Here is a 17,691-nt window from a genome sequence, read left to right on the forward strand (position 1 = left end):
CACAGCTGTTATACACCTTTCTCTTGAGGGTAATGGCAACATGCTGTTCATGATCTGAGAATGCCTGCCAAATGCACCCCAGCTCATGCTTATTCTTCTGATTATTTCAGTCTCATGATCCGGATCCGTGGTCACTACCTGCCCCAAGTAAATGTATTCCCTTACCACTTCCAGCGCTTCGCTACCTATCGTAAACTGCTGTTCCCTTTCGAGACTGTTAAACATTACTTTAGTTTTCTGCAGATTAATCTTTAGACCCACTCTTCTGCTTTGCCTCTCCAGGTCTGTGAGCATGCATTGCAATTGGTCCCCTGAGTTACTAAGCAAGGCAACATCATCAGCGAATCGCAAGTTACTAAGGTATTCTCCATTAACTCTCATCCCCAATTCTTCCCAATGCAGGTCTCTGAATACCTCCTGTAAACACGCTGTGAATAGTATTGGAGAGATCGTATATCCCTGCCTGACGCCTTTCTTTATTGGAATTTTGTTGTTTTCTTTTTGAACGACTATGGTGGCTGTGGAGCCGCTATAGATATCTTTTAGTATCTTTACATACATCTCGTCTACACCCTGATTCCATAATGCCTCCATGACTGCTGCAGTTTCGACTGAATCAAACTCTTTCTCGTAATCAATGAAAGCTATATATAAGGGTTGGTTATATTCTGCACATTTCTCTATCACCTGATATTACATACACTCTTGAAACGCCAATGGATAAAAGGAGCCCACACGAGAAAAGCTAAAGGTCCATTTCATACTACTCGAACACAATCATGAAAACTACACACACTACTGAGCATGTACCAATGTTTCACACAGTGTGAAAACAGAGCCTCACAAAAGGTCCACTGATGCACAATGGGCAAGCCCTCCCCCCACCTTCATTCTCTGAACACACCATTCGCTCTTGTCATGCTACCCCTGTCATCAGTCATCAAAAAGAGAAATGGTGAGCTTTAACCCTGCTGGTGTCACCTGGAGCACCCTGTTGACATAACGACATGCGAATAATATATGGGGTTTTACGTGCCAAAACCACTTTCTGATTATGAGGCACGCCGTAGTGGGGGACTCCGGAAATTTCGACCACCTGGGGTTCTTTAACGTGCACCTAAATCTAAGTACACGGGTGTTTTCGCATTTCGCCCCCATCGAAATGCGGCCGCCGTGGCCGGGATTCGATCCCGCGACCTCGCGCTCAGCAGCCTAACACCATAGCCACTGAGCAAACGACATGCGAAGGAGGCACCGGAATAGCCAGGGAAGGAGCACGAAATGCACCATTCAGCATGCACCACCAGCAGCACGCAACGTACAGACAGTATGTTTTGCTGCTGCTATCTCGTGCAGTTAAGAGCTGCCTCCTTGGACACTCCTGGCTGGTGCCACTGCCAAGGCACCTGGCCAGCACTGCTGCAGAAGTAGGCAGTGAACAGGTCCCTGGCAGCAGCTGCATCAACATGGTGGTTCCTTGAGTGCATTGCTCCAACAGGAAAAAAACCGTTGCCTGCTGTGCTTTGCATGCTTTGCCGCCAGTGTCGTGCAACAACATTCCCAAAGCTATCTTCCCTATCTGGGAATTTGTGGGCCTGGGGGTTATAGATAGTTAGGAAGTTGTGAAGCACACAGGCAGCTTTCACAACAAAATCAACATTCTCCGGCTGCAGGTTCATGGTGCGCAACAGTATTCTCCACCTGGCAGCAGTAATGCCAAAGGCATTTTCTACACAGCGCCTGCAGAAATGAAACAAAACACAGTTTGAGCAATGATATTAGATATGACAAACAATGGTGCTTACAAACACGTTATGAGCACGTACTCGGATAAGCGCAAGTGGCAAAGTAATGACAGCTTTGCGTCTGAAGTAAAGGTTCTTTGTAAACACAGTGCCATCTGCCTAGTGTCTTGTGAATTGTAGACGTGTGCTTCCCCACACTGTGGTTTCTTTCGGGCTTTCTTTGGTGGATCCTTTTAAATATGATCACTTGGGAATACCACTTTAGCTCGCCAGCTAACCTAACTACGCATTTCCAAGTCAGCAACACATACGCGGGGCAACTTTGTGCAAGACCTGTGTTGCAAATTGTTTTAAGGGACTGACAACCAGCCAGAACATTTTGTGAGATGTTGGTAAAAATGAGAAAAAAAAACATTATTTATAGTGATACAATCGAGCCTGCCGATCACGACTTCAATGTAAATTATAATTTTAGGCTGGCATACAAAATCGCAATAACCAGCATGAATAGGCAATGAACCCTTCGTACTTTGAATGTGGTATATGAGGTTACTGTACATTAGCCGATCATTATAAAGTGGCACATAGTTGTTTAAAATTGCAGTACTTATGTAATTTGGCTTTTGCAATTTATTGTGCACGTATCATGCAGCAGGAAAATGCACACTAATGAGCGGCGCTAGTTTCATGGTAACGAGTGGAGCAGCAGAGCGGGCAGATCCATGCAATGTATTGTGGTGCATATTAGGGCTGCTGTATACACCCAAGTTTGCAATTTAGTGCCCAGAGCACTGAGAAAAAAATGCCATCGACGGTTTGTGCCATGAATGGGTGCCAGCCCTGCAATAATAGCACTACTGGCATGTCCTACCACTTAGCTTGGTTTGGTTGAAAAAAGCTTCGCGCATGCAGCCTGCAAAAGCATGGCTTTCGAGATGAGTTTATGTTACGTGGAGGGAGCTGTTGCTGGGCTGTAGATTCAGACACCACCTATTACTGTATGTATAATTCAACGCTTCAGGAAACATGAACTGCACTTTACATTGACCTGATATACAAATTATTACTTTTCTTACTCATAGAGTCGTACTTGCCTTCTACTTTCATCCAATGCCTGCGTAAAAATCGCTATCACATTCACATTTTACTGTTTCCAGCATGTTTCTTGAGCACAACCACATCCGGAATGCAGAACGAAAAATTCTGATAACAAAATGTTCAGAACATTTTCCGCATTACCACTGCACACTAACCGCTTGTGCAATTGCTACTTGAACTGTTCATGTTCACGCTAAACTGCAGTGCTCTAGATTGCAGAGACTAAGTGCATTTTACCAAACTTGCTTACAAGGACCACCGAGTTTTAGCTACCAGCGGTAGGTGGATGTGAACTTGTTTTCTAGCCAACAGTGCTGGTGTTGCAATGAAATCAGAGGAACACTGTTACGCCATACCTTGCCCGGCTGAGCCTGTAATTGAAGATCCGTTTGTTGTCGTTGAGGTGCCTGGCTGGGTATGGTCGCATGAAATCCTTCCTCAACTGGAAAGCCTCGTCCCCAACAAAGGCATATGGAGCGTTTGTCGATGTTCCCGGTAGACAGCCAAGCGAGGGGATGTCAAGTTGACCATGACTGAGGGCATGGCCAAAGTCAGAGTTCTTGAATGTCCCACCATCACTCATCCGACCTTCGGCGCCCACATCAATGAGTACATACTTGCACTCACTGTCCACGACTGCCATCAGTACTAAGGAAAATGTTCCCTGAAAGATGAAGCGTGGCACATTAAATGAACACAGTTGGAGCCATGAACATTTATATGCCCAAAATGAATGAAAGGGTGCAAGATAACTGGTACACTTTCTTTTCTTTTTTAAGAACTTACGTGGGCTTATAGGCGCCACTGCACATAGACAATAGGTCTAACCAGTAGCATAGTAACGGGTGGGGGGGAGAGGGGGGAGAGAAGAGCTAGGGGCCCCGGGTGCATGGGGCCTGTAGGGGGGGGGGGTGACAGAAGAGCTAAGGGCCCCGGGTGCCAGATGACCTAGCTACGCCACTGGGTCTACCTGATGTGTAAGTATACCACACGATGATAGTATGACATCATTAGTATCTAACTGCAATGTCTTGTGCCAGCAGTGCTGCATCCCACATAAACTCTGCTCGTTTATTAGTGCTTTGCAAGCAACATGCAGTGTCAGTAACTGAAGTGGCCATTCATGCGGTGAAAACATGTGTGCTGCTTCAGCAAGTACACCACTGCAACAAATTGGCAAAGTTGATATGCTGCCTCGAAGGGCTAGAGTGCCTTTACCCTGTAAGTCATTGCAAAGAAAAAGATGAGCACTGTGAAATGTATTAAAAATGTGACCAGCAATTTAGGATGCATGCAGGCTCACCCAACACACTCACTCAGGCTGCATACAGGATTACTAAAGACAGACTCTAAGTTTAGACAAGCAGCATTCTCTCAAAGCTCTGTTCATTTCATGGTGAGAGGCTGATTACTAGAAAGGAAAATGACGGCCCATACATTCATCACCTAAACTTTGCAGCAAAACTCCTCAATTGCAACGTCAGCGTGATGTCACAAACTTATGTGCGTTCTTTGGTATCTTGACTCTTCTGTTGATGAAAAAGTTATGGAAACTTGGTCCTCTAACTGTCTCGCATAATGCAAAAGTTGTAGGTTCAGTAGCCACCGGACTCGGGTAGTCTTGTCATTTACTTTCATGTCTCCTTCATTTATCATTTTTACACTTCAATCAAAACAACAAAACACTTCCTTTAGTCTTCTGCTTGACTTCATTATCTGTTGGTTCTTTGTGGTCGCTGCTTTATAAAGCAATTTAATCCAGATGTACGGATAACTATTACAGCAGGCGCAAACAGACGGTATCACAATTCATCACATCACAGCAAGCTGGTGTAGGGACTTCAAGGTAATGTTACAAGTCTCATTTCTTGCACCTTTTTAAGCTTACTGGCCCTCCACTTGCAAAAAAAGTGTCCTTTTGGGAATTGTTGGAGACTACTAGAACAAGTAAACCTACTTTGATCTCTAGTGCCCTTGTTAGCATGCAATGATAAAGTGAGCGAGGGACCCACAAAGTGAATCCACATGAGCTTTTACCTTATAGTTGAAGTATGTGCTGCCAGACTGGCGAGGACAGACGATTGCAACATGTTTGCCATCAACAGCTCCCAAGCAGTTGGGGAACTGCCACCGCGAGGCAAAGCCTTCCGCAACATGTGCTCAGTCTGCTCTGGTAGGTTTCTGGAAGTAAACAGTACCAATGTAGTGAGCCAATTAAGAGTTGATTTTGCACAATATATCATGTGATAAACAAGTATGTATTATATTTGAAACACAGGTGCAATAAACAGTAGCAAGACGAGAGGCCTCAGCCTAGAACCACATTTTCTTTTTAAGAAAGGGAGACTTGCTCCCATCAGTTCAACAACTACGCACATGATACAGTTTGAAATAGAACGCCCAGCTGTTCAGTGACACAGCCAACCCCCATACTGGCATGCCATTTGATGATTATCCCTGATTAGGTACATGTATGACAAGCACTCTGTTACCTGTTCCGACACAGCAAACAGCTGAATTCTCAGAAGCGCATCCATTTATCATGCTTTAAAATGTTCATGCTCATGAAACTTGGTTTATCCAAAGTTAGCAGACAGTGACGTTTATCCTTTCATTCTTTCTAATTCAGAATCGGAATCAGAATCGGTTTTATTTTCCTCAAGGAAAGGAAAAATGGACCCCAGACAAAAAGCTGCTCATTGAGCAGCTTGACGAGGCCTGAGGCCCTACAGGCAGCGGCAACAGCGGCAAAACAGCAGTGTATGTCGCACTAGAAGAAGAAAAAAAAAGCAACTTGAGAAACAAAAAAAAACGAACGAAAAAGAAAAAAAGAAACTGTTCGCACCAAGCTGTGACGAATGAGAACAAAACATATTTACATATATATACACCAATAACAAACCAATATTGTACACTGACGTGTTATATTCACACGTACACACGCAAAAACCCGTACAAGTGGCGCGCATACGCCCCATTTATATACATATATGTACACCTACATATACACGCGTACATGGCATATATACACACACCATTCAAGTGCACACATGCATAACTTCAAGCAAAATATTTTATGAAAAATGAGCTGTTATAAAAACGGGGAGCGAGAAAAAAAAGTGAAATTGGACAATGTCTGCAAAATCATTCCACACTAGTCCACACAAATGAACGCAAAATGCCGAATGTAAACTGCATGATATAAATATATTGCCGATTAAGCTATACTGTTCAAAAAGTATTCAATTAAAGCACGTTTATTTATTGCGGGGCCATCAATTAAGGTTGTATTATTGTTCAGGGTGTAAGGTATTATATACTTTAACATTTGTTGACCATAATTCGTTCGAGTTTTGGGAAGACACCACTTTTCTAATTGTCGAGTGTTGGCTGCCGGTACACGTTCCTTGAGCGTTGATATTCTGATAAGGAAATTAGTACGAAACGTGGTTTTAGCGGTGAATGAAGAAACAATAATGTGCGGTAGCATAACACTGATGGGCAGAATTTTTAAGCGAATAAAAAGCGGTTTGGAGTGTGCGCAGTACTCTTCGCCTGCAATGATACGAATCGCTTTCTTTTGCAGGCTCACAATTCTATTCATGTTAGTCGGTGATGCCGTGCCCCAAACAAGATGACAATATGCATTGTGTGATTGAAATAATGAAACATATATCTGTTTTTTAATGTGCACTGGAAGAATGCCACGACACCGGGAAAGTGCTCCAACAGCTTTAGATAAATTTAGAGATACGTAATTAGTGTGCTCAATCCATCGAAGGTGCTCATCAAATACAACACCCAGTGTTTTATGGTGGCTAACGACCTCAATAATATTATTGCCTAGGTTAATGGTTAAGTTAGTCCCTACGTGACGATTTATAGCGCGGAAAATAACAGCTTTTGACTCAGTTGTATTTATTTTGAGATTGTTTAATTTAAACCAATTTAAAAGGCTGTTTAGGGCATTGTTTGCTTTTGAAATTATTTCTGTAACCGAAGGACCAGAGATAAATAGGGAAGCGTCGTCGGCATAAATTACAAAATCAGCTTCTGTCGAAATTGTTATCACATCGTTTATATAGACATTGAAAAGAAAAGGTCCTAATATGCTGCCCTGCGGGACGCCACATTTTAGATAACGTTTGGATGAACAAAAACCGTCTATGTTCACTATCTGTTCCCGGTCTTTAAGATACGAACTGAAAATTTGAAGTGTCCTTCCCCTAACGCCGTATTTGTTTAACTTATCTAAGAGAATATTATGGTCTAGACAATCGAAGGCCTTACTGAAATCCACAAAGATCCCTAGTGTTAAGAGTTTGTTTTCAATATTCCGTAAAATAATTTCTTTTTGGACTAATAAAGCTGATTCTGTAGAAAAACCTTTGTGGAAGCCGAACTGAGAGTGTGATATTAACTGATTAGCATCAAAGAAGTTCTGCAAACGTTTGAGCAGAATTTTTTCTAGCACTTTCGAAAAAAGAGGAAGAATAGAGATGGGGCGATAATTACTCATGACGTTTTTCGAGCCTGACTTGAAAATGACTGTAACCTTAGCCAGTTTCATTCTTGCAGGGAAAACACACGATTCTAGTGAAAGGTTAATAATATGACACAAAGGTAGTGCAAGAAAGTCAGCAACAAACTTTACTGGTTTAATTGTGAGGCCTTCTACATCAGAGCTGGAATTATTTCTTAAGGACATGAGAACGGTAAATATTTCTGATGGATCTGTTGGGCTAAGAAATACTGAGCTGGTTGTTTCATTTGAAATAACAGAACACGCATCTGCGTTATATTTTGCTGTTGCTTGCTCGGTGAAGAAGTTGTTAAAGCAATCGGCTAATAGTACGCCTGATTTTGGTGACCCGTCGATAATCAATTCGCCAATGTCATTCGATACATTTCTATGGTTAATTACCATGAATTAATTACTCCCATGAATCCAAGTGCAGCTTCCCTATCTCTCCGATACATCATCTCTGTGGCCACCCACTTATTGCATTTCTCGAGTCGAGCAGCATGACCAGTAAATGGGCACACATTGCAGATTTTCCTGCTCTTTCACGCCTTGTTTTATTGGGCTACAGAAGCCAGGATGAAAGGGCCATTCAGATTTAAAAAAAAAAGCTTTCAGTGTTAAATTTCATAACATTATTTAATGCCTCACAATAAATTACAATCACTTTTAACTTGGTACTTCACATATCAACAGTGTACCGTGTTTGTTTTTTTTGCAAGCGATACTTATCACAGAAAACAACTTCCTTTGCGTTCCCCCCCTCCGCATGCCTATTTTTTTGTCTGGCCACTTTGAGAAAGAAAATGAATGCAGTATAAAGGAACATTCAGTGGGCCATACTGCAGTGCACCTTGATGTATGCATATCCCGGTGTGCAGGTAAATGTCAGTACATTAAATTAAAATATATTAAAGTGCAGGTTGTACTGAATGCTGTGCTTGCAACAGGCCTTTTGTGTATGAGCACTTGAGCATGCATGCATCAGTGGAAATGTGAGTGAACAGAACATTTTCAACTCTATTAAGGGCACAGAATAATTGCATATTGATATTATATGAACCTATGCAAACATTCTACAATAGACGTTTGTCTGTTTGCATGAAGCGTCAGTGCTTCAGCTTACCTTCATGACATGGTCTTTGAGTCGTGCCCAGATAGCACGACATGACAGGTGAATGCACAAACGTGCCGTCTCAATTCCTACCCGGTAGGCCAATGCAATGGAGGGAATATCTTGCCCAGATGCCAGGTAACTGCAACAACAAAAAGGCAAATGCAAGCAAAAGGTATTTTAGAATCTTAAATTTCTGCTTATGATGAGATCATCCTTTAACTAAAAATCTACTAACCTCAAGGCTATAGCCAGTCTTTCACCAGGTTCCAGGGGATTCCTGGAGACATGGCACCATGTCAGGTCTGCTGACACAAAGCCCAACAACGTGTCGAACAGTGCTGGCGTCATGCGGAAAAACTTAAAAAAAAAGCCATGGTCCCCTTCACGCCTACGACGCATCTGTTGACAAAAGGAAAATTAAGTTAAAATTCAGGTGAACGGAACTGTTTCCGACAAAATTGACACACATACAACATGCATACGTTTTATTTTAGCCCATTCCCAATTTCGTTCAATACATTTCTCCTCAAATTGATAAATTAGGATGCATGAAGAAGTCACACATTAAATGTGATATATAGCCGTGGTTTCCAATTTTTTGGACAGCTTTTTATCAATATTACATCACAACTAAGTATACTGTATCTCATTACTACGGATATGGGGGGTTTGCCTAGGAAAGCACACATGCATGCGCAACAGCTGTTCATTGGCTATTTCATGTGATTGCTGCTAAGCCAGCAATTACATTTGCAGGGAATAAGCTTGGGCATGTTGGTGGGATACATACAAACTGGGTACATAGCACAAGAATCACACAAGGACACTCATCCCCTGTTCCTGCTTCGTCCTTGTGTCATTCTTGTTCTATGTATCCCAGAAATCACAGCAATATAACTGGTGCTGTAAGTGAACAATTATTAGTGCAGAAAGCTCAGTTATTACATGGAAGTGTGCATACATGTGCAACTATTGTTGTTGCATTAGTATTTACAATATTTAACTATGGGCTGATATGTACATTTCCAAATCTCAGGGGAAACTGTCTATGCTTGCCACGCGGGCATATTCTACAGTTGTGCAGTATCACCAATTGTTAGGGTGAATTATGTAGCACTGTGACATCTATCAGGAACCTCCGCATGCGAAATTAATACTTTAATAGCATTGCCGTTACCAGAAAGTGTGGTGGTTTAGAGCTTGTAAAGAGTATCTCATGCATTGCATGAAGTGATGTCCTCTAGCAAAGGCAAGACTGATACGCGTGGTGATGAAAGGGAAGTGCCTGCTCAAGTTCTGTCAGTGAACTTCACAGGTATGCTGAAATGCGGCAATGCCACCAACCACAAGTAATCTGCTGCAAAGCTGGGCGAATCTATACATGAGAGAGGGATAAATAGTCCCGTGTTTCGTTTTATAGGAACCTTTAGCTCGGCCCCAACTGCGATGCCGCCTATCCAAATACATGCGATACACAAAAATGCTTTTCCGAGATAACCCCTCGGCCTGTTTTATTGAAATTTGTTGCATTTGAGAGAACAATTAAATTCTAGTGGGGACTGTTGAAAGGAGAATTTCGATTGAGAACCTCAGTTGTTTTACCTCAATTGCCGAAAATGGGCAAGTTCGAAAAGCACGAAATTTCCAAATACGTAACTCTACCAAAAACAAGTATCACACTTATGTAAACTGCATCCGTTAGAACAACCAAATGGGACAAAGTTGAAATAGTGATATATATCTTACGTGAATGTATTGAAATTTTTAATTGAATTTATTGAAATTTATTAAAATGTTTAAAGGGGCATCGCGAAAATCCTACTCATATATCAGCGTTGTGTTTAAGAGCCATGTATAATATATTAATCTTGTCTGCTTTAGATGACCCAATATATTCACTTACCGGAATTGTGATATCGTTTTCCGTTGCAGAGTTACGGAGTAGGAAAATGTATAGTGTCGGGTTCAGAACACTAAGTTCAATAATTAATAGGAGAAAAATCAACGGCGTAAATCGAAATTTTGCTCCCAGCAGTCACTACATTCCTCTTAACTACTACCAGAGTCCTTCCATGTTTTTCTGGTCACGAAACTCCGCCGTCACGCTATGGGAGAGGTTCATATACTGCCCAGAGGTGCCGCGACGCGGCACCACTGTGCCGTAGAGGGCATCGTTCGCGTACCGAAACGCGAGCGCAGTGCGAGGCGGGCTGAGTGATCGGGTGCGTTCTGTGCATGTGCTGCGCAATTTTTCGAGTGCTGGGCTGTTTAGATGAAGTGGCGGGATGGGACAACGATGCTGAACACGTGTTGCAAGTAACAGCTGAAGAAGTAGAATGGTGATATCTCTAACAAGCCATCTAAAAAAAATGCTGTATTTGTGATGCGGCTACTTGTGTTCGTTTGAGTTGTTTTGCCATGTGTTATGATATGCTTATGTTTTAGACTTTCTTGTTGATAGAAACAATCGATTATGCATTCTGTATTTATTGCCATTCGTTTGCTCGTGTTTGTTTCCTGCCCCCCAATGCATATCTCTAACGTTTGATGTTATTTCTTTATGCTTATTATATCAGTGTCATGCTTTTAACAAACTTGCATTGTGAATGGTGGACCATTCGTGACCGGACGCCTCTGTGCTGTCTATATTTCGGTCCGCTTATTTTAATGATAAATGCATGAATGATCGTGCTTGTATGTTGTTTTTGCACCAACACGTTCTATTTCTTTTCTTAATCGAATTATAAAGTCTTTAACATATTGTAAATAGTTGCGCATTATGAACCAAAATACCTAGTCTCACCGTTTCTGCGTCGAAACCGCGAGCAGCGTGAATAAGTGCTGGGCTTACTGACGCTTCTGTAACTGTTTGCTTAAGACTGTTTGCTAAGGCAATTGCCTAATTACAATACAGCTAGTTTCAACTGCGCAGGTCCTAACACTTTACGTTCGCCTCAATCCGTTGCTAAAAGCCGCACCGAATAGATTTAGTAGCGAAGTTTGTCTTGCATTAATCCTACGTAATTCAGAAATGGCATCGCTTTGCAGAGAAATCTTAAGCGCACGGAGCAGCTCAATTTCCTTTTCTTTGTCATCAAGTATTCTACGGTAGCAGCCCTTTGCAATAAAAATTTCATTCTTCTGATCTCCTTATAAGATACTGCCCACAGTCAGAGTCCTTCTCTGCCACAGTTAAACAGAAAGTGAACAGCTGTGCTCGGCGAACAATCTCGCGCTATGCGCAACGGGGAGTTGGCGCTTACTTGCGTGTAAGCGGGGGTGCAACAGCCCGTATGTTTGCATCTTGTGAAAAGTGGGACCACTGGCGCTTTGTTGCGAATGCGCGGAGTTTAATCGCAGGCAAATATTAAAAAGCGGAGCCCACCAAAGTGTTGAGGCGAACGGCGATGTAGAAATGTGAACCGCAGACCAACCGGCCGTGTACAGCGGACGCATTTCGACGGGGGCGAAAGGCAAAACACCAGTTTATTTAAATTCAGGTGCATTTTAAGGACATTTAGTAGCGAAGTTTGTCTTCCATTACTCCTACCTAAATCTCATTCAGACGTTTATTTAAATTCAGGTGCACTTTAAAGGATCCCAGGTGGTCAGAATTAATCCTGAGTCCCCCACTACGGCATGCCTCATAATCGTATCGTGGTTTTGGCTCTTAAAATCCCAGATTTTTTTTTTTTATCTGAGACCGCCGCAAGCTCCATGTTATGAGCGGCTTCTTTTTCCTCCCGGGCGCTCATATCATGGCAGAAGACGCGCTCAGGCAGTAATTTAAGCATATTCAATGTTAAAAATAGTTACGTGAAACTAAAGCGACGGTTGAGGAAGTTGAGCAAGCTAAAATACCGAGGCTGCCCCACACACAACCACAGCGGTAGCGGCGTTCGCATGCCCTCTCATGCACGGTTGCGCCTCTAGCGGCGGGCGCTGGCTCTATATGAAACTGAGGCGGCAGTTTCGTGACCAGAAAAAAAATGGAAGGACTCTGCTACTACTAAAGGAGAAGAACAATTTCTTCTTTCCCGCGTATTTAGAGAAGAGAGCAGCGAATGAAACTTACCGCGGTGTGGTAGAGACCCTCCTGTGTGCGCGCCATGAAAACAGGGCGAACCCACCAACGGCGCGAACGCCGCTGCTCTCGTCTCTGCTTTTTCTTTTTCATTAACAGCATCAGCGCAGCAATCTTCATGAAAAGGATGACTTTGTTATTCCTGGACAGAGCTGGCATGGTCGTGCACGTGCGCTGGCAGGCCACTTGCAAACCGCGCGTCTGTATTGCACTGCCCGCGCAAGCGTTGATGTCGATGACTTGCGGGCAATGTTCTGGCTGTTTTTACGAACCTTTATACATCCAAAAACGTTCGTTGTTACTTCAACGGCAAGAAAAAAAGCGGTTGAAACTAGCGTATATCCATTAATCAAATGTTTCTTTATATCTCAAAACGCATACAGACCACAAAGTCACAGTTTCTAGCTCAGTTGACAGCACGCTGTTTTAGGCCGTGCTAAGCAAAATGGTCAAGGCACAGTGCGCCGCAGTTGAGGAGCGAGCGCCGGCGCGCGTCAGAGCTTTTCTCCAGTGGTTGCGCGCCCTCTCCCTCCAGCCGAAGCGAAGCGACGCATTCGCTTGCCAGCGCGCGCCAAAGCTTTCGGCGCGTGCCAGTGGTTGGGGCATAAGTCATAGTGAGCCTTGCAAAAGCGTCGAGAATGTGCTAACTTCTGGTGGAGCTTGAAACACATCCTGCATAAAGTCGCTTTTATGTCACAGGCCAGCTGCAGATGCGTGCATTTCACCGCAAGGCGAAACTAAATGAAACAAAGAGAGCACATTCGAAAAAAAAGTCAAACAACGCGCTAAAAACCACGCAGAGCATGAACACACACGTTTTCGAAGCGGAAGGCGTGAACTAGGCTCAAAATAAGAGGTTGTGAGTAGCCGTGGCCCTTACTTCACTAAGCCGTGCGTTCTTTGCCACTTCCTCGAAGTTAGCCCGCCCGATCCTGCCACTCCACATTTCTTTTTGCGTTGCGCCCGCCGGACGGCAAAGCAAAAAATCTTTTTGCTCTCGCTGTGTCTGTTCCGGCAACCGAAGGCGCAGCAGCATGGCATCGCAATTATGTTCTCGGCCCTGCACATTCTATTACGCTAACGCACTCCGTCAGTCCGCCTGCCGTACTTTCGTCGCGCAGGCCCAACAATGGAGATCGGCGCGCGCTGGAAAGAAAAAATATACAAAAGCGCGGCGCCTGCTCAGCGCTGGAAAGAAAAAAATATACAAAAGCGCGGCGCCTACTTCCACGTGACATTGATTGGCCGATGGGGGAGCGGAGGAGGCTGGGGAGACAGGAGGCGTGGAGAAGGACGCGCCAGGGTGAGCAGGGTGTCGGAAAGATCTAAGAATGGCGCTACTTTTGAAAAATTGAGGGGCTTTAGCAGCCGGTCGACTGCCGCGTCGCCCCCGCGGCACCAAAGGGAACTATATATCTAGGTAACTTTTCGCCCTAGGGGAGCCTAGGTCCCTAGTTGTGTAAAAAACGCACCTAGCTCCTGAAACGCCCTAGTCCCCATGCACGCGCGCGCGGGGGGCCCATAGCAATATACCAAGCGCAGGATTTGTGCCAACTCGCCGGAGCAACAAGGTGGGCGGTTCATCGCGCGTGCACGCAAGCAGCACGACCACGAACGAGGCGATACAAGTGGAACAGCGCGTTTTACGGCAATCGAAGTTGTGTGTGTGTGACGCGCTTGGTGTCTGCAAAGAGCAATTGAGTTGCGTGTGTGACGAATGCGTATGCGCAAATAGCACGACCACCAACGAAGGTAGAACATCGCGTTTTGGCGTTTGGTGTGCGCAACAAACAGCAATCGACTTGCATGTGTGACGCGTTGGTTCGCGGAAACAGCCCGACCACGAACGAAGTGATGCAAGGTGGAACAGCGCGTTTTGGGCAATCTAGTTGTGTGTGTGTGTGTGCGTGCGTGTGTGTGTGTGTGTGTGTTTGTGTGTGTGTGTGTGTGTGTGTGGTGCGCTTGTGATGTCCAAAGAGCACGACGACGATCATCTTATAACTGCGCCAAAGTCAAAGCGATTGTTGGATTCTACATACGTATTGAACAGGCATTAAAACTAGAGAAACACGGGATTAATTGCGACGCGACCAGCCACGACGTATAGCACTGTAAGTACGTAAGTTTACAGCACTGACTTTTAATTCGGAGTGAATAAGCGACACACCACGAGCGATTTGTATGCGGAGGTTATCACACGTGCAATAATTAGCGGTGGTATAGAAAAACAAGGGGGGGGGGAGCGGAGGGCGGCGGGGATTCCTGAGACAGGTGCTCGAAAGCATTTCCACGCATGTTTTGTCGGTGTACTCGCTGAACTAAATGCCTCATTAAAGAAATTGTGACGAAATGTTGGCATGTGCGTAGTGGCGAATTTAAAATATGTCAGAGAGTAAATCCGAACTGAAACGAAATGTACCATGTGTAAAAAAATATGTGAAAACTACAGCTGCAAGCTTATGCTATGCAGCGTTGTCCAATGTCGAGATATTGCTCTCATGAATGTAGCACCCATCGCCCCTGTACACATATGTTCTGGCTTCAGCGCACGATCATCGAGGCATTGATCGAGGTTAATAAAACTTTACCCGTAACGAGTGCGTCGCCCTGGCTTCGGTTTCGGTTTTCGCTGCCGTTCGTGATAATAAACCGTTTGTAAATTGTACTTTTTGTTGGCAATTCTTTGGACAAGGGACGAAAACGAAAACTGGCAATTAAAATAAGCAATAAAAATGTTTTAAACGAAAAACTGTTTCAACATTCTTTAAAGTAACTCTAACATTCTAGGGCTCTAAGCGCCATCTGTTTCAGGTAGTCAAAATGTGTCATGGCGGCTTCCTGTCAATAGGATGTGAGCGTAGCATGGGAGCTTCAATGGTACATCTAAGCTTTCTTGGTTATACCAAGCTGTTCCTTATCCTTCCGCGTAATAAGTCTTTCGTGTACCCTATAGAATACCGAATAGAGATCGTATAGAAGCTCAGAGGCTGCACCTGGCATTCACATAGACAGGTAAGTTAGCTGTTCGCGACCACTTTCAACTCGTCTGGGGCGTAGATAATTTTCTTTGTTATTCATGCATGATTAGGCATCATTTTTCACGCAGCCTGAAGTCCTCGCTGAAAGTACGCTTTAAATGCACTGCACGACCTAAATTGACACCCATCTGTAACCTGTTTGAGCCCTTATTTAAAGCCCATATTTTGCGGACTACGATTTTAACCTCATGCGCACTACCACCCCTTTATTCTGTTGCGCTCGCGATATCAATGTTTTTAGATCCAGAAGGCTGCTTCCGCATGAAGAAAGAGACTCGCCGTGTTAGATTGTACACATGGAGAGCGAACGCTGTGACACGGTCTTTAAATTGGCCGACTGTTGCAAGCGCTGGCATCATTGCCGTCACCAAGTGTATATACAGGCACACTATAATTGAGACAGACGTATTTACAGTGCCAAATTAACAATTTGGTGTTTCGTCCCTTGGCGCTCTCCTGCTCGGACTGACAGGCAGGTGACCCGCAGTGCGTTGCATTGAAAGCGCATGAGCATACAGCGAAATCTACGCGAACGTTTTTAAAGACAAATGCTCGAAGATTTGTATCACCAGCTGCCACTTGAAAGTGCGTTTAGCTAGCAAGCCAGCACTAGTGTCTGCGCTTTCAAGCGTACACTTGATAATACGAAGATAATGAGACAAAGTGTACACATATGAATGAGAGATTCAATATTCCTTGACACTCGTAAATCCTCAAACCTACCAGTTCTTGGTTAGTGCGTGAAAAAGTGGAATCTTGTGTTGTTTGAAAGCAGACATTGGTTCATCCAAACGTGGCTTTGCGTAGGCCGTCGCATTGTATGAATGAATTATCAAATGCATGGGCATTGGAGCAATGAGGCGATGTAGCTGAAGAATGCACCTTTGTTCTCTTTTCACTTTGCCTCATGCTATTCTGTCTCCGGTTTAGCCATTGTCAAAGCAGCAATTTCGACTGGCACAGCAACGCTCATTTGAATGGAATCTGTCAATGTCGTAAGTTGTCATTGCTCCTTTCAGCACATATGTTACATGGCCTTTGACATCTTCATCATCATCATCAGCCTGGTTACGCCCACTGCAGGGCAAACGCCTCTCCCATACTTCTCCAACTACCCCGGTCATGTACTAATTGTGACCATGCCATCCCTGCAAACTTCTTAATCTCATCCGCCCATCTAACTTTCTGCCGCCCACTGCTACGCTTCCCTTCCTTTGGAACCCAGTCCGTAACCCTTGATGACCATCGGTTATCTTCCCTCCTCATTACATGTCCTGCCCATGCCCATTTCTTTTTCTTGATTTCAACTAAGATGTCATTAACTCGCATTTGTTCCCTCACCCAATCTGCTCTTTTCTTATCCCTTAACGTTACACCCATCATTCTTCTTTCCATAGCTCGTTGCGTCGTCCTCAATTTAAGTAGAACCCTTTTCGTAAGCCTCCAGGTTTCTGCTCCGTACATGAGTACTGGTAAGACACAGCTGTTATACACTTTTCTCTTGAGGGATAATGGCAACCTGCTGTTCATGATCTGAGAATGTCTGCCAAACGCACCCCAGTCCATTCTTATTCTGCTTATTTCAGTCTCATGATCCGGATCCGCGATCACTACCTGCCCTAAGTAGATGTATTCCCTTACCACTTCCAGTACCTCGCAACCTATCATAAACTGCTGTTCTGTAGCGAGACTGTTAAACATTAGTTTTCTGCAGATTAATTTTTAAGCCCACCCTTCTGCTTTGCCTCTCCAGATCAGTGAGCATGCATTGCAATTCCTCCCCTGAGTTACTAAGCAAGGCAATATCATCAGCGAATCGCAAGTTACTAAAGTATTCTCCATTAACTCTTATCCCCGATTCTTCCCAATCCAGGTCTTTGAATACCTCCCGTAAACACGCTGTAAATAGCATTGGAGCGATCGTATCTCCCTGCCTGAATTCTTTCTTTATTGGGATTTTGTTGCTTTCTTTATGGAGGACTATGGTTGCTGTGGAGCCGCTATAGATATTTACATACGGCTCGTCTACACCCTGATTCCGTAATGCCTCCATGACTGCTGAGGATTCGACTGAATCAAACGCTTTC

The 17,691-nt window shown here is 44.0% G+C and overlaps 1 protein-coding gene across 1 annotated transcript; it reads right to left on the bottom strand.

Moving 5' to 3' along the window:
• Positions 1-1,343: 1,343 nt before the first annotated feature.
• Positions 1,344-3,486, bottom strand: LOC139047921 (uncharacterized). The gene is made up of 2 exons (XM_070522097.1): positions 3,200-3,486; positions 1,344-1,740 (listed from the first exon to the last, which is right to left on the bottom strand). The coding sequence occupies exons 1-2, from the start codon at positions 3,484-3,486 to the stop codon at positions 1,344-1,346; spliced, it is 684 nt and encodes a 227-aa protein (XP_070378198.1).
• Positions 3,487-17,691: the final 14,205 nt, after the last annotated feature.

This window comes from Dermacentor albipictus, chromosome 7 (assembly GCF_038994185.2).
Source record: "Dermacentor albipictus isolate Rhodes 1998 colony chromosome 7, USDA_Dalb.pri_finalv2, whole genome shotgun sequence".
NCBI classification, from domain to species: Eukaryota; Metazoa; Arthropoda; class Arachnida; order Ixodida; family Ixodidae; genus Dermacentor; species Dermacentor albipictus.

Bases quoted from the DNA above. Each gene is read 5' to 3' on its own strand.
- LOC139047921 (XM_070522097.1), bottom strand. From the start codon at position 3,486: ATGGCAGTCGTGGACAGTGAGTGCAAGTATGTACTCATTGATGTGGGC. The intron at 1,741-3,199 runs GTATGGCGTAAC...TCATTTCTGCAG, and splicing joins TACAGGCTCAGCCGGGCAAG to GCGCTGTGTAGAAAATGCCT.